The sequence below is a fragment of the Patagioenas fasciata genome, chromosome 5, assembly GCF_037038585.1.
Source record: "Patagioenas fasciata isolate bPatFas1 chromosome 5, bPatFas1.hap1, whole genome shotgun sequence".
NCBI lineage: Eukaryota > Metazoa > Chordata > Aves > Columbiformes > Columbidae > Patagioenas > Patagioenas fasciata.
In genome coordinates this window covers 63,753,290-63,777,608 of record NC_092524.1, presented here as the reverse complement: position 1 = coordinate 63,777,608, position 24,319 = coordinate 63,753,290, and the positions used below count along the sequence as shown (strand labels likewise).

The 24,319-nt window shown below is 39.1% G+C and overlaps 1 protein-coding gene across 3 annotated transcripts in view; it reads left to right on the top strand.

Annotated features, from left to right (window-relative positions):
* Positions 1 to 24,319, top strand: part of SYNE2 (spectrin repeat containing nuclear envelope protein 2) — a 196,753-nt gene that overhangs the window by 87,626 nt on the left and 84,808 nt on the right. For all 3 annotated transcript variants that reach the window (XM_065838733.2, XM_065838734.2, XM_065838731.2), the window contains exons 51-65: positions 241 to 563; positions 1,523 to 1,667; positions 2,379 to 2,594; positions 2,959 to 3,224; positions 4,005 to 4,161; positions 6,897 to 7,052; positions 9,749 to 9,889; positions 10,221 to 10,403; positions 10,720 to 10,857; positions 12,288 to 12,473; positions 14,045 to 14,167; positions 16,162 to 16,344; positions 20,068 to 20,193; positions 22,681 to 22,875; positions 23,454 to 23,528. In XM_065838733.2, coding sequence (XP_065694805.1) covers positions 241 to 563; positions 1,523 to 1,667; positions 2,379 to 2,594; positions 2,959 to 3,224; positions 4,005 to 4,161; positions 6,897 to 7,052; positions 9,749 to 9,889; positions 10,221 to 10,403; positions 10,720 to 10,857; positions 12,288 to 12,473; positions 14,045 to 14,167; positions 16,162 to 16,344; positions 20,068 to 20,193; positions 22,681 to 22,875; positions 23,454 to 23,528 — 2,613 coding nt within the window. The remainder of the gene's footprint in view (positions 1 to 240; positions 564 to 1,522; positions 1,668 to 2,378; positions 2,595 to 2,958; positions 3,225 to 4,004; positions 4,162 to 6,896; positions 7,053 to 9,748; positions 9,890 to 10,220; positions 10,404 to 10,719; positions 10,858 to 12,287; positions 12,474 to 14,044; positions 14,168 to 16,161; positions 16,345 to 20,067; positions 20,194 to 22,680; positions 22,876 to 23,453; positions 23,529 to 24,319) is intronic.

The following is a 24,319-nucleotide window of genomic DNA, read 5'->3' as shown; positions in this document are numbered from 1 at the left end:
TTCCCTCATAATCCCCGTTCCTATGGTTGGGGGCAATCAGTCCATAGGTGACAGCACTGAGCTGTGACTGCCTGGGTAGTAGAGTGCATTTGCCATGTGTCCTACCTCAACTCCTCAGGCAACTTCCGGGAGCATTGGTCTCAAAGACAACAGGTTTGAAATCCTGAGAAGACCATCTGGTGATCTAGAGGAGCACAGCAGCCTTTCTTGATTGTTCCTTTGTCTTTTTAACACTTCCAGAGTGCTCTGGAGGAGGCGTGTAAGACTGGTGAGCTTTATACCGAGGCTGTTCAGAGGGCTGCCAGGTTCCTTGAGGACTATGAAGCTCAAGTCAAGTCTGCCCCAGCAAAGCTCAGTAGCTCAGAGGAGGTTTGTCGAACCCCACAATGGAAACAAGAAGAGTTCAACTCTGCAAAAGCTAACATAGAAAACCTGGACTCCAAGCTGAAAAATCTTGTGAAACCAGAAGACAAAATATGTCTGGAAAATACTTTAACTGAACTAGTCAGTAAGGCTTTGACATTAAGGGAGAAGGCCCAAAGGAAGGAAGCTGATGAACAGAGGTAGGTTTAAGAGATCCTCCTAGATTGTGTTCCTGTTACAAGAAACTGGACTGATAAACACAGTGTTCTTTCTGCTCTGATAGAACCAGGTAATTCAGCAGAAAGAACTGTAAGAACTTCTGTTGTTCCCAGATGTGATTGTAATGGAAGGAAAATTACCAGACAATAAGCATATTGCTGATAATCTACAATGCGATTGTTTTTAGTATATTCCAAAAAGTATGTATGGGGCTTGACTGAGTGTGTCATATGGTGCCAGAATCGGAAGAAAGCACATTTCCACAGTCTCCAGTGCTGGTACAGGTTATAGTAGTTTTCAGAGGACCCCTAATGCGTGTCTTCCATAGGCTGTTCTGATGGCTTGAGAAACTAAAGACCAAACAAGATGCAGGCCATAGTTTCCTTCCTTCAAATACAGGTACAGAAGAGATCTGAAGGACCTTCAGATACATATGCAGGAAAAGTTTGGGAGATAAAGGTTTTTGAAATTGCTTGCTCGTAATCCAGTGCTTCTGATTCTGTCAAGCATAACCTTAAAATCTGCTTTTATAAACAAAGAATTGGATGACTTTAAAGGCTTTGGTAATAGAAACGATAAGATAGAAATAAGAAATCGGAATTCTACAGACTACACATCATAGTGACAAACAGAATGTGTGCTGCAAACTAGGAACTTATTTTTGGGAATGTATGAGGAGGATGGAGACTTGGATCCAGACATATAATTCTTTTGGGCAGTTCCATGGCTGATACATGGATGTACATACTTATATTTCTTACCTCTGGGACATTTGTACCTGCATCTCTAAAGTATCTCAGATACCAGACTTGAAGTGTATAACAAATGCTAGTTGAAGATAACTAGCAAAAGAGTAAGGACTACTAGCTCAGAAGGTTTGTTGTTTATTCTAGTGGACATTATGGTTGGTTTTAATTGGTCTATAAATTGTTTCATACAGGTACTTTGAAAAATACAAAAGCTACCTGAAAACCAAAGACAAGGTGTGTGATAATCTTAACAAACTGGAAAAGATGCTTAGACAGTCTTTGTCTCAAATACCAATGTCTTATAAAGAAGCTTTGGAGTACTTAGAAGAAAGCAAGGTAAGAGGAGCTCTGAAGAACTTGAAAAGGTCACACAAAAGTGTGATGTAGCAGCCATGCACACCATATGATCTTATAGTAGAAAGAAGTGAAGTTCTTTATCCTGTATTTATGTATCTATAAAACCACGTAATATATTTTACAGAACACCACAGATTATAATAGACCATGTAAAACGAGTACATCTTATTGCTGTAGAAATGAAATGTTATCTGTGCTCAAGATAGTGTTGCATTTCTGTTCAGTTGCCTCTTGTCTTTGCAGGACCATGGCTGATCAAATTTCTAACATTGCTCTCGCTTTCCCTCAGAAGTGAAAATCAGAATTTCCAGTTTCCCCACCCAGCCTCCCCACCAGACCTCTACTATAATCAGCCTCTTTGCTGCCTTCTCCTTTAGTGCTCATCCTGTTACAGGCTCATCGTTTTGTATATCTGTAAAATCTACTAATTTCTCTTCCCTTCCAAATAACCAGAAAGAAGAACAACCTAATTGCCTGGGCACATTGTTCTTCTGTTTGGTTTGTTTGTTTTATTTACCCCATCATTCTCTACAGTCTTAGCCAGCAAAGTTCTCTCATTACAACCATATTTAAGCAGCTCAGTAGAGTGACTGCCATTTTATTAGAGGATCCTAATTATGTCACTGAATGCTTCATTAACACTCCTGACTGTATCGTTCTGTTTATTTACTTGTTAATTTTTCCTATAAGATTTTAGTCTCCAACATTGACTCGGCTGAAGATGATCTTGTCAAGCTGAGGCAGATCGCTGGAGAGCTGATGAGATTGTGCAAGGGACGTGACAGGGCACTGGGCAGGACTGTAACAGTGCTGTGGGAAAATTGGCTGGGTTTGCTTGAGGCAGCAAAAGGGCTGGAAATTAACTGTGAAGAACTGAAGCAGGAATGGAAATTCATCAATGAAGAGGTGAGTTGCTCAACAGTTTTGGGGAACACACTAGGGATGGGGCCCACAGTAATATGACATGTAAAGGGCTGAGATCAGTGCAGAACATCATTTCACACCCACTGATCAGCCAGTTATCCCCAGCCTTTCTTGAACCTGAAGTCAAAATATTTCTAGTACAAATTCTCTGACAACAGAACAACTGTGTGTGTTTATGTGCTTTGTTAGAGCAAACTCAAATGTCTTGGCACACCTCAGAGGTTCAAGCTCTCTGGCTATGTAATTCCCAGTACTTAGTCATGCATATAAGTAAATGAACAATGTAACTTAACGTGATGGAATAAAAAAGCACTTTGTCTCATGGTTTGACGTGCTGTTTACTTAGCTGGAACGAGAAACAATAATTCTCGATAAGCTCCAGGAAGAACAGCCAGAAAGTCTTAAAGAGAAAGAGAAGGCCACCAGAGAGGAACTGGTAGAATTACTAGATTTTGTGAGCTCATTTGAAGAAAACATCAACCAGCAACAGCTCCTGTTACTCTTACTTCTTCACCGAATAAGAAACATCCTGAATACATCTGAAAACAGTGAGGCAGAAGCTGCCCTTCCCGCCTTATGTGAGATAAAGGCAATGCAGGATCGCTGTAAAAAGTAAGTGGTGTGAAATTTCTGTTGGAGATATGACATAGGACTACTTATAAACACAGCATTTTATTTTTGTTATTAAAGAGCTTTAAGGCACTTAAAAAGATAGTGAATGCCCTACTGGAACAGACCAATGCTCCATCTCACCCACCTGCTGTTTCCAGCATTGGCATTGGGAGATAGTGGTTATTGAGAAGACCTGAGCCTTGGCCATGTCGGGTGTGGGCTGCAATTTGTGTTCTAGTGTAGAAGATATCAGAAGTGATGAAGGTCAACTTGGAGACTCGAAGCTCTTGTGAACTTGAACGAGATATGTGGGTCTTCCACTCTTAGGAAAATCAGACCTTGGTCTTTTTGCAACAATGCAATTTTTGCCTTTCTAAATGAGTGCCACTATTTAAAATTTGTCTCACAAATCTGTGATTGTACTCACCATTCTCCATGCCTGCTTTTTGACATGGAGATCTCTGTGAAAGTCTTCTGCTCTGCCAGCATCTTATGACTTTGAGAACCTGAGCTCTGTTTGCTGTTTAAATATGCATGCTATCTTATTTGAACTAGCAAAGATACTTTGTTTAGCAATATCTGAAGACTAGTTTTTGAGTAAACTGAGACAATAAAGGGCATAAACTCAGAGATTTAGTTACAGAAAATAATACCAACATACAGACAGATGCAGTTCTACATATGTATTTTGGAAATATCTATGTTAAGCCTGCTCTTTGACTACTTCTATATAGTATAGAGTCTAAGAGTTAATGTATTCTTGCTGGGAATCTTTCGTAGGTTGTATGAAAAGACTCAAGACCATAAGGATTCTGTACAAGCTGAGATTCAAGAGAGGAACAAGATCACTGAAGAAATAAATGCTGTGACAAATGCATTACAGAATGCTGCATCTGTGTTGTTACAAGATGCTGGTGGCAAGGCAGGACAACTTGAGGTTGGTAACGGCTTTGTTATTGTGTGGGGATATTTGGAATATGTTCTATGTTGAACTTTCTCCAAATAAAATTAGTTGCCAAGTGTACACACATGCACATTGACTTAAAGATAATTATTCTGGTTCAGCAGAATATGAGTGGCCCTACCACGTCAGTGATTTGTGTTCCTCTCCCTTTACGGTGTCCAGTTATCAGGCATGGGAGTCTTTCCAGATTGGAGGGAGATTCCCAGCCCGTTGCGTGCCTTTTGGGAAGGAACGTTTAATGTACATCCTGTGCTCCATCCCCATCTGCATACCCAGACAAAGCAGCTTCAGATGCTCTGGATTTTAAGTCCCACATCAGAAGGTTAACCTGGTAAATGCATTTTAGAAATCAAATTGTGTTCAAGACCACAGCAACCAGCACTCTGCAGCATCCTGGTCTATACGTTTCTATCATTTCAGTGTATTTTTGTTACACTTCTTTGAATTCTTGACTTTATGAAATGCTGTTATTCCTAACACTGTGGGTTTATATATTTATTATTTTAATTATATTTGTTTCAGTTTAGTCTTATTGTGTTTGCATTACTATCATAAATTTTAAATTTGATTAAAAAAATTATTTCTAATTGTATTTAATTATCTTTTAACTATAGTACTTTAACTATTCTAGCCTACTGAGTTCTATGACAAATTTGGGCTCTTTTTGCTAAGTCTTGTGTAAAAACTAGTTGAGGGTACCGAACATGTATTTTCTTTAGAAGGTGGATGCTTGAAGCTGGTAAAGGGCCAGATAAAATTACAGAAGCCAAAGACCATGGTGGCAGATATGAGCATTTTCCTGTCAGTTAGCATGAGAGAGAAAGGTGAACTACATCGTTAGGAAGTTCTGAAAAACTTTGAGCCAGCCTTACCGTGGTGAAACCTTGTAGATTTGTCTGAAAGGACTGCTTTTCTATTTAAAATTATTTAGAATTAGCGTTTAGAGTTGGGTCTGCTCTTTTACTGAGTTCGTTGTATCCAGGAGGAAATGTTACCACTGCAAGTGCTTGATACCTGCTCTTTTTCCTCACATTGAAACTGTGCTACTCCGAGCACTTAAACTCACCCAAAAGTGAGTTTAGACCTTGTTGCTGTTCCTGATAGCAATCAGCACGAGCAAATGTTAGCAGCAAGCTCATCGAATGGTTTCTTTGTAGTAGAATGTCACAGCGGTCCTGTTCCTTTTGAGAAGATTGAGCTGCAAGGATTGAGAAATTCCGTTGTTTTACCCAATACAAACACCAGTAAGCCAAAATCACAGGGCAATTTAATCCCTGCTTCCAAAGAAAACCTAGTTTCCATAAAACCTATAGCATTATTTGGGGCTCCATTGCATTTGTTGAATCGAAATGCCTGTTTCACTTCCAAATGACAAATCCAGGTTAACTCACCAATATAGATGAATGTGTAAATAGGAAGTGACATCATCTAGTCCCCTAAGAAAATAATTGGGACAGTTTTGACAGACATCTGCTTTCCAGCTAAATAAGATGTGAAATGTAAACATGCATTTGTATACAGAAACCAGTTTGCAGAGACAAGCTTTGTTTTGGAGACTAATGTTGTAACTGATTCTTTCAAACTCAAGTCAGGGAATCTCTAAACTCCTGCAAATCCTGGCACAACTTTAACTGGGCCATTTGACAACAACAGCCTTCTCTATGGTAGAAGGAGGCACACAGCTGTTTGTGGTTTTGAGTTTTCTAATATTGGACCCAGTTGTCGTGGGACGACAGGAAATAAATCAATCTCAGCCTTTTACATATTTTTACATATTTCTTCTGTGTACTGTATTTGTGTGAGGGAAAATATTCCCAAGGGAAGACTAGGAGTTCATGGATTACCATTACCCCGACCGAAAAAGCAAAGTATTTTAATTTTAGTGTCTTTCATTGCCTGATAGGAGCTTTAGATCTTTTTCCCCAATAACCTGAGTTAACATTTGAGTTTCTCAAACAGCTGAGCATTGGGAAAAGGAACCATAAAGCAACCAAACAGAACTTTCCAGCTTGAAATTCTAGAAAAGCTTCAAAACAAATGAGTTTCTTCATACTTTCTGCAAGAGGAATTGGATCAGATTTTATTTCTAGGCCACAGGCTGTAGACAGTTGTTCAAGTTTCTTTTATCTCATAAAACCGACATTCTTTGTGCAGAACTGGAAACCACTGTTTTGAAAGGAGCCTGCTGTGCTGCTCTGCATAATTGCCTGAAAGCAGACACTTCAGCTTGAAACCTGTTGCTTTCTGTGGCCTTTGTGTTGTTTATAATAATGACGGAATAAACGTTGGCTATTAAACATCTTTCAAAGAGAAAATGCACTTTTGGCAAAAGGGAGAGCACAAAGGTTAAGATTTAATTACAGGAACACTTCAAATGATTTGCTATACCTGTCAATAAACATCAGTGCGTCAGTTGCCTGACATGGGGCAGTATCAAGTTTAATTAATTCTGACAAAAAGATTGAAAAGCATCATTTGATTAAATGAGTGTTTCTCAAAGCTTAATCTGCTTGCAGACGTAATCAAATTAGGTTTGATATCACGAAAACAACTTTTCCAAATCATAATTGTGGTAGGAAATATAGAACACAATATGTATGTGTGTATATATATATATATACATATACACACATATTTATGTATACACACATGCAGATGCACTCAGTAAAAACTGGGTAAAACTGCTGAAGTTGTTCTTAATTTTGTAGGAGGTTCAGACTGTGATTGATAGAGAAAGTCAAGCTCTAAAGGATATCATGGAGAAACTGCGGATCAAGTATTCTGAAATGTATACAATAGTTCCTGCAGAGATCGAAACGCAGCTGGAGGACTGCAAGAAAGTACTGCAAGGCCTGGAAGAGAAGGTAACTGTCTATGTACTTTTCATATTTACCTTTTTGTAATGTATAGATAAGTACAGCGATATTTAATGACTTGTAACTATGAATTTCAACTTGAAACATTGATTATTTTCATTGTGTTTTCCTTTTGGTGAAAATGTATGCATGAAGAAGGATTCCTCCTGTTAACTGTCTCCTTTTAGAATAACTTTGCAGTAAGCAGTGTTCTGTTAAAAGAAGACAGGGCAGAACCAGTAGCAATAAAGCCTCGGGTATGATATGGATCCTGCCTTCTATCCAGCCTGATTCTCAAACTGAACTAGTAGTCAAAGTTGATTGGAAAGTTTTTATAGCTTAACTGAGAAGAAATTTTCAAAATTGTGTTAAAAGAGGAATTTGAAACCGGCTTTTTTTAATCTAATTTGCACAGGTGGTAGCGTATTGTGGCGTGGTTCTTTTACCACCCCTTGAGACATGGTTGCGTTCCATTAAACATAGTCGGGGAATTTAAATAACTAAATAACACTGCCTTGGCTTTTTGCAGCTATAAACAGTTAACTGAAGGTGAAGTTATAGGAAAATGGGGTAATACTGTAAGTTTGAGGTCAGATTTTAGCATGGTGCAATTATTATTGATATTTATTCATTTATGTTACTTTTAAAATAAGAAAAAGCTTTCCATTCTCTTATTTCAGAAATAATAAGGTTTAATGCTAATTTTAAAGGCTAAATCTCTGTTAATTTGATAAACCTAGAAAGTTTAATAAAACAATTTTGAAATCCAGTTACTTGTTACTGTCTATCAGATCATTCGTTTTATGTTGCATTAAATATTTGAAGACATATTCATTACAGCTTATTAGTTTTAATTTGCTTAACTTTGTGGTTTCTGTTTCAAAATGGAATCAGTGTTTCGGATGAGAGAGAAAAGGAGAAGGGAAGTAAAAAGTGTTTATGCTTTGGGGCTTCTTTTTTTGCTGTTTACTGTTTCATTCACTGAGATAAAAGGTTATCCCAATGCACACATTACATGTTAGAGTGGAAGAACTGGTCCTGAAAACTAGATAACATTTACTTTTCACACTTAGATAATAGAAAACAATATAAATTATCTTAGAATGTTTAAAACTGCTTTTAGGAAACAAAAGAAATACTAATGGAACTGAAGATGAATTTAGTTATATAGTAGGAGATACCAGCATGTGTTAAATTTAGTGGCATTCTGCTTTCTTTTAAATCTACTAACCTAAAAGTGAAACTGAATTGTACTTTTGATGCAATGCTTCTTTATGTTAAAAATATAATAAATTTGTCCGAATGAGGCGGCTTGAAATTAAAATCCCACCCGACTGATGACCAGAGCATTGACAGATACTGAATTTTTTCTGAGGAAAGATATGAAATCAGTGCTTGGTCTGCTTTCTCGTTTCCAACCATATCACATAATTCATACATTATTCTCTTCTGGCTTGGAAACTAGCACTATAAACATCAATAGTTTTTAATGTTTGGTGTATTCCAGGATAGTAGTGATGGTCAAGTCTTTAGTGGACAGACTGGGCTTCATAGTTTTTTTTGTATAAGCATGAGAATTTGAGAGGAGCACTGTAATTCTTTTTGCTAGGTATTTATTTTGATTAATGCACTTTTATCAGTACAGAACCTTACTAGGGGTATTATATTGGTCTGACACTACATGTTGCAATCTATAAATAATAAATAATGTTAATGAAATTAAGAATTAAACATGGATAAATAGTTTATTAACTAAATAGTGATCTTAATTCCTACTCCCACAAAAAGGATAAAGTATTTCAGTGTAAGAAGCTTCAAACCAGAATAACTACTAAACTAGAAATCTTTTGCATCAATGCAGCATGGAGCTGTGCAATGTGCATATGCCCAATAAACCCCATGTCTGCAGCACACAAAGAATTTACCATGATTTAACAGTTTCCTGGTGCTTGACTGATCATAAAAGTGAGCAGAGTTTAGTAAGAAAAGATGTCCCTTTGGGCTAAGAGCAAGGACTTTCTCACTCCTTGCACTTCACCTAGTCCATCATAACTTGGTACTTTGAATGTGTTGCTCAGTTCTGTGCTCATGCAGTTACTAAACTTCAGCTTTATGGAATATTTTTCTCTTTACATAGAAAATCAGGACCTCCAGTGTACCAATTTTTTTTAAATTTATTTCTGTGGAGTTCTGCAGAGTCACATTAAGTTCCACATACTTTATGGGGCTCAGAGCCTTTTATTTTCATGATAAAACTCTAAATTTACATTTAGAAGTCCGCTATATATGTTGATGCACTTCCGTATTCCTTCCGTATGCCAGCTGAGACATAAAGGTGTCATTCCAGGTTTCTTACAGCACGAATCCAAATGTGACCCTTTCCCTGGTGTAACACAATCAGCCTGTGTCACAGACTGGAACGGGGCAGCTGAAGTGAAGCTCCCAGGGAGCTGCGGTGTCTCATGGTTTTTTCAGGGGTTGCCTTTCTTTACTTGTTTCTAAGTGAGAGGAAATTATTGACCAACATGCAAAAGTTGAACCTGCTCGCGTTAATGCTTCTCCCTGCAAATGTAACTCCATTCCTGTGGTTTTAAGTGATTCATCAAGAGAAACATAAAAATAATTTTAATATTTTTGGGGAGGTGGTGCACAGAAACAAGCAAATCTTTGTAATCTCCCCTATTGTTCTCTCTTTACTCTGACAGGTTAGTTTCGAAATCTTGCAGAGATCTCCTCAGTATGTGCTGAAAAGAAAAGCAGAAACTATCAACAACGGCCTTCAAGCTATTGAAAAGATGTTGCAACAGAAGAGCGAAAACATTGCAAAAGCCAAAGAAGTTCAGAAGGTAATCTTCCCCCAAAATTTTGTGGGTGTTAAAGATTTTTGGTTGTTCCTACAAAGTCTGTTTTAGCAGGAGTGTAAATTGGCCTCCATTCATTCTATGTCTGTAGAAGTACAAGCAAGCATTTAACTTGTGAATATTTCCCAATTCTTTCTCACAGGAAAATATGTGCTTTTTTCAACTGTGAATCACACTGGTAGCTGCAGAGTGTTCTGTTCTCAAGATATCAGTTCCAAAATCTTTGCAATTCCACAGACCAACGTGAAGAACAAATAACTCTGCTGTTATCTTTGAGCCTGACCTTATATTTCATTTCCCCTCTCTCCACATGCAGCAAATCTGGGATATGCTGGACCTTTGGCATTACAAACTTAATGAACTAGATGCAGAAGTGCATGATATAGTGGAGCAGGACTCCTGCCACGCACAGGAGCTGATGGATATCTTAGTGACCCCCCTTCAGCAGTACCAACAGGTCTCGCAACTCGCCGAGCGCAGAACTGCCATTTTAAACAAGGTACATGAAAATGTATTATTTTTTTAAAGTTATATCTTATAAACCAAAACAAAACAAAAACAACCAAGCAAACAAAAAAGCCCCACCAAAATAAAGGCTTTAGATAAAACATCATCAAAGACTGTGAAATGCGTAGAGAGTCCAAAGCCTGCTGTACGAGTGTTGGCTTTTTGTAGCTTTATTTCACCATACTAATTTAACTGACCTCGATGGAAGTGCATCTAGTTTTCTTTTAATCTTGTCCATAGATGCATTTATCCTATACGGTGAATAGAAATGCATTTGTGCCTTTTGGTAAAATCCTGTCATTCCCTAGGCTGCCAACAAGATGGAGGAATATGATGAACTCTTGAAGAATGTGAAAGTTTGGATAGAAAACACCAACTGCTTGCTGAGAGCGGATGCTCAACATGACTCTGCAAAAAGCTTACGCAAACATGCTGATGACCTTCAGGTAAGTGCTAATGCAGATATATGGACTTGTTAGAACCACTTGGTCTGTACAGACAGAATTTTGCATTCTTAAGTCTTACTGATGAAAAGAATTTACTGTTTTCAGTAAATCCTTAAAGTGAAATATAGTTATAGCTGACATTAAATATAGATACTTTCTGAGGCTGGACATATCTATCTTGTCAAAGTGCTGAACTATAATACATCCATCTTCCAAAAGTTTGTGGTTGTCTTCTGTTACCGTACTGTATGGCTATAATCAGTTTCAATTACGTGAATATATTCGGTACTATCTGTATTGTGTATTTTACCCAAAAAGGGTAAAATGGTATTTTGATGCCTGTATGATAGGTGGAAACTTTGAAGTAAATTGCAGTTTGGAAGGCAGCTCTTATGTGTCTGGTAATTGTGGCTGGTAATTTCAAGAATCAGCTGTTTGTAATATTACAGGGAAGATCAGGGCCAGGCAAGTACCAAGACAATTTCTGGCAATTTCATATTTGAAATTCGAGTTTTCTATACAGCCACTTCTTGGCTTATGCCAGGAGAGAAAGATGGTGCTCTGAACATAGATTTTTGTATTAAAACTAATAAGAGTTCTTTACAAGAGTTAGCTGACTGTTGTGGACTGATATGTTACAGAGCATGTAGCCCCAATGGGGAGACTGTGATTTCTAAAATCTTTGAATGTTTTTGTGACAAAAAGCTTATTGTCTCCTGTGTTGGTGATTTGAAGTGTTTTATGTGTTCTGGGCTGGGAAACTAGTGAATTTGGCAATGCACCTAAGGTTTGCATTAGTGCTGACACGCGCATTCAGTCCTTTCCTTTGTACACCACAGAGGCAAGTGGATCACATGTATTTCTTGCAACTCTTACTGTTCTTCATAAAGACATTTGCTGTAGTTAATCCAAAAGCTTATCCCATTAGCTGCAGGAGGTGGGAACAATCTTCCCATCGTGCACAGCTGGCCAGATATTTTCTGGAGCATTTTGTTACATCTGCGGTCTGCAGACTGATGTGCAGAAAACCCTTTTTGGGTGTCTAATGTGTCCTGTTCTTGTACTTGGGGTCAGCCTGACCATGACACAGGAGCTGGAGAGGAATCTCCTCCAGGATCTCATACTTTTCTTATTTTTTTGGGTGGGACCTCTCTGAGTTTGCAGTCTTCCCCTCCATGCTTTTCATCATGCTCATGCGGACCTATTTTATCTAACTGATTCCTTAAAATAATAGCATCAGCCTCTCAGTTTTCTGCCTGCAGGATGCAGCTGTCCATTATGAGTGAAGTGTTTTAGTCTGAACTGAGCTTTTTGGAATATATGCAATGCTCAATGACATACAGGATATTAAAACTGATTCCTTCTGGTCTTCCATGAAACTTTCATGTTCACTATTGATGGATCAAACTAAGCTCATATTTTGTCTCCAGATGGTTTTGGAAGACTCAGAGCAAAAGCAAAATCTTCTACACAGTTTTTACTTGGAGCTGGAGGAGCTAGCACCGGTCTTTGAAACAGATCATGTAATGCAACAGCTAAATGAATTAGATGATCAAGTGGCAACTTTACAGCACGAGATAGCAGAGATCCTTCCACAGATCCAGAATGTGGCTGATGTAAGTCTGGGTGATATATAAGTGCCTTATATCAGAGCTTCATCATACATTATGCAATACAGCTTATGTTGCCTGCGTAGAAAAAAGTTGTGTTGGTTTTAGTAGGTGTGCCAAGTGACGAAATTAGTTGTTTGGAAACAAACCATCAGAAGGTGTTTGGTATCTAATTAAGCTGTAAAGTTCAGGAGTATTGATGAAACTTCTTATTTATGAGGAGAAATGCAGGGCTTGTTGGCAGACAAATGAACAGGGCTGGAGGGCAGGGCTGCTGTTCAGAGGCACCTGGACAAGCTGGAGAGATGGGCTGACAGAAGCATCTTGAAGTTCAATAGAGGCAAATGCAAAGTCCTGCACCCAGGAGGGAACATAACCAAACACTGATCCAGGCTGGGGGGCGACCAGTTAGAAAGCAGCTTTGCCAAAAGGACTGGTGATTCTGGGGCACAGCAGGTTGACCATGACACAGCAGCATGGCCTGGCAACAGGAAGGCCAACAGCATCCTGGCCTGCCTGGGCAAGAGTGGTGCTGTGCTCAGTATTACCCCTTTTCCCTGAAAATCAGACAGGGTCTTATGTTAATTTTTGCTGCAAAACTTACTTTTTTACAGGCATGGCTGCCTGGACACTATTTAAATTGGCTTTTTTAATGAAATGTGACTAAGGCTTATTTTTGGAGTAGGGCTTATATTTCAAGCATCCTGAAAAATCATGCTAGGCCTTTTTTTCGGGGTAGGTTTTCCAGTGTAAGAAAGACGCAGACAAACCTGTGGTGAGTCCAGGAAGGCCTCCAAGGTAGTCAGGAAGCTGTAGCACACAATGTAGGAGGAAAGGCTGGGAAACCTGGGTCAGTTCAGCCTGGAGAAGAAACGGTTTGTGGGTGGGAGGGTGGGTATTGCTGCTGTCTGCTGCTACATAATGGCACACTGTAGAAAAGATAGAGCCAGACTCTTCTTGAGGTGTGCAGAGGTAAGATTAGCAATAACAGGCACAAATTATAATGAAGGAAATTCCAGCTACATATTAGGAAGGATTTTTTTTAGGACATAGCTAAATCTCAACAGGATCGAGCCCCAAACAACCTGCTCTGATGGGCACCAGACACCTCCAAAGGTCCTTTCCAACCTAATTTATTCTGTGACTCTCTCCGTGGGAGTTCACAAGCAGCTGTATTGTATACGGATCCATTTTCCATTTGACATAGGACTTTTCATATAGGAAGCTACAACAGTGTAATTAGACCTGTTTCTTATGCTGGTAGCTATCATCACTGGAAAAGTGTCTTGTCACTACTGGTAATTTATAATGTGATTTTTTTAAAGGATTAGTTCCATATTCAGGGTTTAAAACAGACCAGGTGACCTTAGATACTTAATTCCTCCAGAAGTTATGATGATATATCATTTATAATAACTAGCCTTTTGCTTGGTAGCATCCATTAACATATGCTGCATATGGTACACTTGTTTTTCAATATTATTAATATTTCTTTTTAAAGTTAAGTGAAAGGCAGAATTTCAAGCTGGCTTTGGTATTTGTACTATCTACAAACATTCTTTCTTCCCAAACTCTAGGAACTGGATGCTATTGAATCTCATGTGAAAGTCTTTGAGAAGGACATGGCCGAAATGAAGACAATCCTGTCATCAGAAGATCTGTTAGAATTTTCTCCTAAAGACCAACTGAAACATGGGCAGGTCTGTGAAAACTGCTATATAGGTTTTTCCCCCTATATATTTACGCCTAAATGAACATAAATATGCTTTCAAAAGCATAAGGCTGTTTTGTGACTGCAACCCACCATGAACAAATTTTTAGTGTATGACTTTGAAATGTTACTGTCACACGAATTCTGACTCTTAGATCAAAGATTAAAAGTGTTATTTCAGTCATGATTTTGGCTACATGTTTCTACAGTAGCAAGCAGTGCAATCCAACAGGAACACATTGCTAGGGCAAAACACTTGGTGTAGAGGACCTGCTATCTGTGTTGTGTGTGCCTTGGGCGCTTACCTTGGACTGATCCTGTACAACAGGCATCTGTTAGTGGCTGCGTGTCTTCAGAGGCTCTTCTAGAGTGTATCTTCTGCTTCAGTTTCATTTGAAAGGAATCCAGTTTGCATGGTCCAAGACAACTGCTCAATTTAAACCCTAAGGTGAGACTTTTAGGAGAACTCTTCAAAAAGCACAGTCATGGTTTGAACAAAACCATTTGAAATTGAAGTACTGCTGAGAACACGCTCATAGAGAGCTCCACTATGGAACTTAAGCACACGTTGTCAGACATACCTACCATATTTGAGTATCTCCATTTTTGGAAAGTCTATGGCTTGACTATGAGACACTTGCTGCAGATCATTGTGCTTAGCATCAAACAGTAAGTAATCTGAAAGTCTGAAAATCAGGCCCTATTTTTCCAAAAATGGAGGCAAAATTTAGCAGATGTTTCTGGAAACGAAGGCTGGACTGACTTACCATAAAACCATTTCATCATGCAGGAGCTTGACTGCAAAGATACCTTGGGCAGATGGTTTTCCTTTCTCTGCTTGAGCAAAGCATTATGGTATCTTTTCTTTCATACCATATACAGTCCACACTATTAGCTGACTGAAATGCAAAAAGCATGGGTTCAGTTTCAGTGTATGTATTTATATAGCATGTATATATATAATTGTACCTCTCATGGCTCTGTTATCTAGAGAACGATTTTGTAATGGCCACATTCTATGGAGAAACTAAGTAATATTTATTCTGGAAAATAACGTTCAACTACTTCCTGATTTTTAAATTAAAGCCTGGATAGTACGCTAATAACAAAAAAAATCCTGAATGAATAAAAGAATAAGCATCTCTATTCCAATTGGTGCCTTTTAAAATTAGATCTTCTTGAGAGGGAATTCAGCAAGAATATTAGTAATGAAAAGGCCCAGAGGTGCTTTGTATTTATATTTTTTTCTTCTGAAGTTCTCAGCTGGATGTGGCCTCAGTGGGACTTCATATTTCTTTCAGAGAACTGAAGTTACGAGTCTGTTTTTTCTTAGTTGATCACTGAGTCTTCCATAAAACACGTACTGTGGTATGAAACTGCACATTTCTGTTGATCCAAAACTGATAAAGGTGATTGTAAACTGCATCTGCTTGGGCCATTGTGATATGGTCTTTGAGAGGAGAGCCATCTTCAGAGATTTCTCTTGGCTTCCATCCCAGTTCATCATTTCGGCTGTGTTGATAAGACCATTCATAGGACCATCATAAAATGCCTAGCTTTAACATAGGACACTTCATGGCTGGTTTGCATCACAAAAAAGGAAAAGCAAAGTAAGCTAAAGTCACATCAGAGGGTTCACACCAGTTTTTTAACTGTCTTCAGTGCTAAAAATGTGCTACTTTGAAATGACACACTTAGTAAACAGTAACCAATCTGATTGTGACCCTTTCTTTGTCACTATGCAAACTTTATGTATGTGGATGCGAAAAAAGCAAAATTGTAAATGTAAGTTATATCTTCCTCTTGCTTTAGACAGCCTGACCATGGATTTTCACTTATTTGTTCCAAGATTAAAATATTCTTCTTTCTCAAATGAGAATCTCACGAAATAGAACCTGTGCACATCATGACAGTAGTATACATTTTTGAGGTTGGTTTTTCGAACTCAGTATCACATCCATCATCTGTTCTCTATCCTAATAGGTTATACTTGACCACGTTGGTCCCATGCAGAAGACCATTGTTCACATACAGTCCTATGAAGAATTACTTCAGCTACCAGGGGTGAAAACGCAACCTTTTTCCGTCTTCCAGAGAGCAAGACAACTCTTGAGAGAATTGAAGAAATTGGAAAAAATTACTAAGGAACAAAATGACCTACTGGAGGTATTTGATTTTTTTTCTTCTCTTTGCTATCACCTAAACGATCTTTATTTTATAATAATTTTGATCACTAGACAATATTGTTTTTACAGGTATATAGTATACCTACTTTGTCTTCCATGTAAAGGTTTGGGGGATTCTTTTGGTTCTGTTTTTTTCCTGTGTAATTTGATACTATAACGAGGCACACTGGATAGTCTTGAAATCCATTTCAGTTTTCCAATTTAGTCAAAACTGACACCGTGTGTTTTAGCATATTGTAGAAGAAATTAAGGCCTAAGTGTCTTATAGCCAGGTTTGCACAACTGGTGATTGAAGTCCAGTGTTATATGCAGATTCTCACAATGGCAACGTTCAAGTCCTCAAACTTATCTTGAACATGGATGTTCTTTGTTGAAAGCCATGAGACAGAAATTGCTGGGAAGTCTGTTCCTGAAGATGATATTCTCAGATCAGCGAGCCAGGAAAGTGACCATTTTCTGCCACTGTCACTTGATTAATTAATTAATGTTTTGAGGCAGGCCAACTCCTGCCCTCAGAAGGTCCCATGCAAGGATGTGTCTGCATAAGTGAACGTGTGACAGGGGGCTTGGAGATGCTGTTGGCTGGACCAGGTTTGGAAACGGAAGTAATGTAACAGCATTGGCATGACCCATGGCTGCAGGAGAAGGCAGTGCTGGGGGGCCAGTGGGTGTTAACTCGTGGGCAATAAGGGTTATGAATCAGCAATGCTGACTGCAAACCTGCAATAGTGTCTCTGCAGCACTTCACTGAGCAATGTGGTTGTACCAGCTCGGGAAGGTTTTAATTCAGAGATATTTGCATCACGCTCCGTTGCCCAGGGTACATATACTTGGAGGCAATCTGGAGTTCAGTTACGTGTGTTCTCACGTCAGCAGAGATACGAGAATTCCCACGTGACCCATCTATTTCTCAGCAGGATGACTGCAGCACCTGGAAAAACAGTGCAGTATCTTTGTTGATTTGATTTTCCAAACCAATGACAATAAAGCAGAATTCTTTAAAATGCGTAACTTCCTGCTGGGAATTTTCCGAGGACAAGCAGACTCAAGTGGCAGCTAAAACATGGATGTTCATCTTTGATTTTCAGTTTGTGAAATTAAGGGCACCACACCAAAACTAGAACTCAAACCTGCTACATGACTAATGCACACTTGGACTTCAGAAAGAAGGAATGACTATATGAGGTCCATATGACCCTTACAATCTTTTTTTTTATTAGTCCATAAAATTTATGTCTGAAAAATGGATGTGGTAAAAAAAAACCATACATGTTTCAAAGAGCTAACAGGTTAAATACTCAAGAATTTTCAAAACACTTTGAAAACATCAGAAACAGGATTCTTTGCAATTACAGAGTGTTATCATGAGGCTTCTAGCTGGTTTATATGGAGTATTAGGTCAAGGTTTAGATTTTTCTCCTTTTTGAAACAGCTGTAACCTTTTTTTGCTCAGCATTTGCCTTTGTCTTATAGGCATCCAACAATCTGCTGAGTGAAATTTCTTTGTGAGAAAACAGATTGGAAAAATTGCAATTCTTGGCAGCTGGGACATCAAACTGTGCAAAAAAGATCTTGCAATCCTGTTGAATGGGTTGAAAGCGGCAGTAGCACAATACAAGTCTAGCACCAGCTAAGGCATAACAAAGGATAAAGCTGTTAAAGGATGCATTTTGAGTGCTGCCTTAGAAAGGTAGTAAGGATCCTGTTAGACAGGAAAACTAATGGGGGGAAAGATTCATGTACAAATATATACATAGTTTTTTTTTTTCTTGAGGATTAGTTTTGAAATGTTGGTGTTTGGATGTGTTTGCTCCTGTTTTGCTATCGGTGATGCAATAGGATATCGTGTTACTAACTTGTATAATTAAGTTGCAGCGCAACACCTGAAAAAGTATAATGAAAAGAAAACCTGTAATAGGTAACAGAAATGCTTTGGGGCAGGATTTTAGCTGACTTAGATCCGTATGGAGTGTTGCCCTCTGTTTTTTATTATGGCCTGTCAAGTACCACACCTATCGCTACCGAAATAACATCATCAGGAAGAGGAGCTGGAAGCCACAGCTGCTCCTACCGGTTTTCTGTGCAAGAGACTGGCGGTATTTGCATATCTGATGAGTTACTGTGCTCATTTTTAGTAAGCTCTTCCATAGCAAACACAATGCCTGCCTGCACGAGCGCTACGGGCAGGTGGGCCTTTTCTTCTAGCATTACCACAATATGAAAAGTAAGGAGCAGATGTTAAGCAGGAAATAACTCAAAAGAGAGGCAATGCTTCTTGGAAGAGATTCAGTCCCACATATATGGCATAATTTATGTTATATTAGGAAAAGGATAAAATGAGATTTTTTTTTTTTTTGGAGCCTCAGTGGAAAGCAGCAAATAGATGAGTTATTTTCAGGCAAGTGGCTCAATTCACATATTGGCCTGTGACAGAATAAATTAGAGTCTACATACAAAATATTAATAATCTTTAGTTAGTCAAGGAAGTAAAGGTATTATGATGCATTTTGCCTGTTAATAAACCCTCCTGTTCATGTGTAAGTGAAGGTATGGGTAAGAGAATCTCCCTTTTAGTTTCTCATTAAAACTGAACAGAAGGCCTACTAGTTTTTTCCTCTGATTCTTCAGCTACAGCATTAAGTTTACAGGCCACAATTAAATATCTTCCTCTACAATTTGGCTTTTTTTTTTTTTTTAGAGTGGGAAAAATAGTTTTTTCTTCCTTTTAAAACCTGTTAGGAAAAAAAAAAATTGTTTAGAACCTTCTGCTGCTGTCGGCAGAGTAAGTTCAAGCCTGTTGACAATAGGCCGCATTTTCTTTGTCACCTTTTGCAGACACCCGAGGAATAATCCTTTGATATTCTTTGGTTCTCAGCTCACAGGTCGGAAAACACAGAGCCACCACACGTTCTGCAAATTGAATGTTTTCACAAAATATTGTGATTTGTAGATGTATCAATTTCTTAAATACCTGAGACATCGTGAAAGGCTGTGGCTGACAAACATGAGCAATGTGTGCGGAGATTGCTGATTTCTGCATGGGGGGGTTGATGACATTTTGCTCTCACTGTCCAATGAATAGAAGTGAATTTGGCCGTTTATAACACAGAATATGTTTTCCTACAAGTCATGTAAGAAGAGGAAACTCACACAAAGTGGAAATACTTATCGTTTTTATAGGAAGTATTCAAATTGTCAGGTACTGTGGTTGGCTTATACTCTGAGCTGCAGTGTCTGCCTGGTGTACAGCACAGTTCAGTTTTGCTCAGTGCAGAACTAGCTGGCAATAAAGACCTGAGCACCAATAAAAACCAGGTAGGCTTTCTAACTTGATATGAAACCCTGTGATTTCTTTTTTTTTCTTTTTTTCCAACCAATTCTTAATTGTAGTGAATGTGTTTGAACATGCTGCATTTTCATTTTACAGCCAAATTCATAGCTCTATTCTGCAGTAAGCAAGGATGTGCTCCCAGGCACAATACTGCACCGTACTTTGACTTACGGATAGAGCAGTTTGTTTGTCTTTAGCAACTGAGTAATAAACTTAACGAAGGTAGGGTTGTGCAAAGTTAGTCAAACAAACACAGTTTCTCTTACATTTGACTACAGCTGCAAGAGAGGCTTCAGTACAAGTTTGTTGCATTACTGATTAGTTTGTTTCTGTACTACTTCAAAATTATTTATGAGGGTTACTATTTCACAGGAAGCTGTAAAGAAAACAGAAGAATGTGAGCAAGAAATTGAAAAGTCGAAACAATTCTTAAAGAACCACTTGGTTGAAATATCACATGAAGATCAGCCACTGGCTGAGAAGGCTCATTGTCCAGAGGTGGGTTTCGTTGTTTTCTCTCTCACATCTGTTACTTGTGCTGGCTAATACTGATCATGATGATGGAGAACACCGAGAAATAGCAGCATGTTTCCCCTCCCCGCCACAGCCAAGGAGGCAACTGAATGCCACAGTGTGACTATGCATACGTAAGCTGACATATACCAAGAGATATTAGAATTAATATCAGTTTGCCAGTTGGGTATATCTTCCATAATATACTTCTTGTTGACCTGGATGTGTGATTCATACCGATATCAAATTCTAAGGGAAATTTATAGTGCTCATTTCATGGCAGCTGACAGTTTTCTCATGAGAAAATAGGCAACACTGATAGCTCAGCATCTTGCTAATGCTGCTGAGGGAACAGCTTGGGATAGTGCCTAAGGGGAGAACTGAGTCCGTTTCTGATCGCTGACCATGCAGTGGTACTTTTGGTGATTCTGGTTAGGATTAGATTCTTTGGACTCCTTTCCTCGTCCTCACTGCCACACTGTGTTTTCATCAACTGATAAACATATGTTGCTTTTCTCCCCGCAGTCAGCTGCTTTCTGTAGAGGATGAATTGATTATTTACTGGAAAATAAGATGTGTTTTAAGAACAGCACTCCAAAAGTCAAGAAATTACCAATTAAGTGTAATAACTGTAAAGTGCCTCTGAAATGCTCAGCTTTTTGCAGGCAATCACAATAAAGTTAATACACATACATTGTACTTGCCTAATAACTATAATCACTTGGTAGGTTCCTAAGTACATAGCTGCTCTGCTTTCAGGTGGTTGGATGTTGGTGGCTTGATGCTAGTACTAAGCATGACTCATTTCCTGATTCTCACTTGTTTTTGTCTTCGAATGCAGGGCTTTCTGTTTAAAAGCTCTTTTTTCGGAAGAAAACCTGTTTCACTATTGTAGCATTTCAAGAATAGAAGCGGGCAATGGAATTGCCCATCTTATTGAGGGGCTTCAGATGAACTGATGTTAACAAAGATTTGGTTTCTGAGAAGGTTTTTGGCTGGTAACTGGTAAACGTATGCTGTGAAGTCTCGTCCTACAACGAAATAAATAGAAATGCTGTTCTTAGTGGACATTTATAAAAATATGCCACAGGGGACTTTTTCTTTCCTCTACCTTTGGAAGATTTTACGTTGTGTTTTTGAGTATACAAAAGGAAAAAAACACCTTATCTGAGCAGAGTTGCCATGTTCTTTGAAAATTCACTGGGGTTCCTACCTCCACCTTCCCCGTCAGGCAGCCACACAAATGTTATTAACAGAAGCAGCTGTAGTCAAGACAGAACCAGCAGTCTCACTGCTTTCATCTGTCACAGGTTATTACCTGCATGGCATTATTCATACCATGATAGAGCATGGTGTGGAATCAATACTGTTATTATTTCAAGCCTAGCATCAAAGCTTGCTCTGATGTACTGAACCTAGTGTGCAATGGGATACTTTGCCACTTTTTGGTTTTATGAGCAAGCAACAATGCTTCAAAGAGCTTTAGGACTTTCAGTAATGAAGTGAGTGGTGCATTTTATTCCCCACCCTGTCTTACTCTGTTAGTTGTGCTTCCTTTGCTCACCTGGAGACTGGGTGGTAAGAAAAGCACTCGCCGAAAGCTCTAAGGGCAGAGCACTGGCTAGAACAATGCCATGGCCAGGGAGGAGACCAAGACAGATTTATTTTCCCCTTTGTTAGTGCAGAGTTACTTGGGTTATTGTTTAATCCTCATACTCAGATGGAACCTCCTGTGCTTCAGTCGGTGCCCATTGCCCCTCATCCTGTCACTGGGCACCACTGAAAGGAGTCTGGTCTGTCCTCTTGACACCCACCCATGAGATATTTATAAACATTGATGAGGTCTCCTCTCAACTTCTCTTCTCCAGGCTGAACAGACCCAGTACTCTGTTGGGGGCCATTTATCCCTATATAACATTCAAAGACATGGGATAATTTTGTCCCTTGCCATGTCACTAAAACCCACTGAATGGTTTGTGTTTCATTCTTTTAGGCCAGAATCAGCAAAGACTCAACCCTGAGCTACCCTCATTGCTGTCTTTGCCCTCATCAAGGCTATCCCAAGTGTTTTGTGTCAGGTTTCCAGAGAAGGTAGTCGGAAGCAACATCACCTGCTGTGACACACAGAGTAATGTCACCTAGCTGCATTCCCTCTGTCCCAAAGGAAACTAGTATTCCCATGGCTATGTAGGACCTAGTCAGAGTTAGTTATCCAGCCTTTCCCATTTCCTTCCAGACTACCAACTTCTGCATTACAGGTGGCAAGTGCTGTCCTGAGCTGAATCTGCTGCTGCTGTTTTGCATGTATCTGGACATCTCGTGCAGTGGCAATGGGGAACTGTCCCAATGCCCACAAAAAGGAAAAAAGTCAAATACCCCCAGTCCCAGTAAGATGTGCCGCTGATATCATCTGTTACATTCCTGTTTGGTTAAGTAAAAAAATAGATGCTTACAGATGTTATTGCTCCTTAGGGAGACATGGAAGCTGTAAAAGAAGAAATTATAAAGCTGTGCCAAAGAAAGGAAGATATCCTTACCGGGATGAAGAATTCAATGGCTGAGCTTCACCAGCGCTTACAGCAAGAAGTGCCTGAATCAGGAGACGAACCCACAGCTTCTGCATTGGAACACAGTGACTTGATTGGGACTGATGTTTCTGGTCAGCAGGTAAGTGGAGCATCATGTTGTAATCACTGAGAGCTGAAGAGGGAAGGTAAGTAACCTTTCTTCCTCCAGGAGGAGTGGCTGTGAGAGAGGAGCACCCCTGCAGCTGTGAATCAATACTGCTCCTCCTCCCCTGTGTGTTTCAGAATGGTCCCAAAAGGACTGAGTGTGATGCGTGTCTAGGAGAAGGCAGGAGAGAAGTTTGCCTCTGCTTATTTTTAGCAGAAGCGGATCCAACATGAAGTTCGCATTAAGCAATCAACAGCAAATTTCTCGATGTGTAGTGTTGTTGATAATGAGTTTTTCTGGGATTTTCAGTAAACTATTTTCATGGAGCAAAATGAAATTTATTGCAATGATAGCTGTGATATTGAAATACTACAGCATAGAGAAAAGTCCCAGTTTTCAGAGCTGCTTAGTACCTGCAGCTTTCAATTACTTTAATGTAGGGTGGCAGATGTTCAGTGCTTCTCCAAAAGTGGGACCACAAGTGGTAACTTTCTTTTGGTTTACAAGCATTAGAGTCTTTTACTGTTGTTGTCACTTATAATTGGGTTGTCTCTCTGTGTGTACTTTTGTAGCTGAAAAAAAGAGGAATTATGTCTCTTCTGCCTTCCTTAGATGAAGAATCAGAAGACTCTTCATTCCGCAGCAAGGTGAGTTCAGTATATCTTATGTATACAGCTGTTTATGTAAGATGAAAGATTTTGCTACAGGACAAATTATGAAAAATGTGTAAATCCAAAATACTTCAGAACAAGTTGAAGTATCTATTATCACTCTAGGATACTAATTGAAGAAATTGCACTGGAGCCAGCCTACCAATATTACTAAACCAGTATTACACAGCACCTCATTCTGTTATCCTGCTTGTAGAGTAACAGCTACTTCATGGAAGTGTTAGTAGAAAAACATGAGCCTAAATGCCAAAGTTTATATGCGGGGGTGGGGTTCAGACAGAATTAGACAGCCTCTGGAGCGCTAAAACTTTAAAGAAACAACCAAAATTATTTGTGCATTTGAGCTTAGGGAAAAAAGGGCATGATCAGACTATTGGGAATGCAGTTAAAATCGGAGAGATTCTGGGAGAATGGGACAAACTTGGAGACATGACTCAGCAGATTGTTCTGAATCTGGGGAGTGTGAATTCCCAGGTGAGCCGCAGGGGAGGAAAATTTCATAACAAAGTTAATAGCTTTTGGAAAAAGAGGAAAAAAAAATCCATGAAACTTTCTGCACACTGTACTGCAACCTACAGATCAAACAAGATGAATGGAATCAGGAATGTGCAGAAGTGCTGGTGAGCACAGCTTGCCCAGCAGGTCACAGACTGCCTGGGCTGGTGGTGACCAGCTGCTGTCATCTGCATCTCCTGCGAGGGACTGTGGCCTCAACCAAGTTTTGAAGAATTTCTGTTTCTCTGACATCATTGCTATGGATATTAATT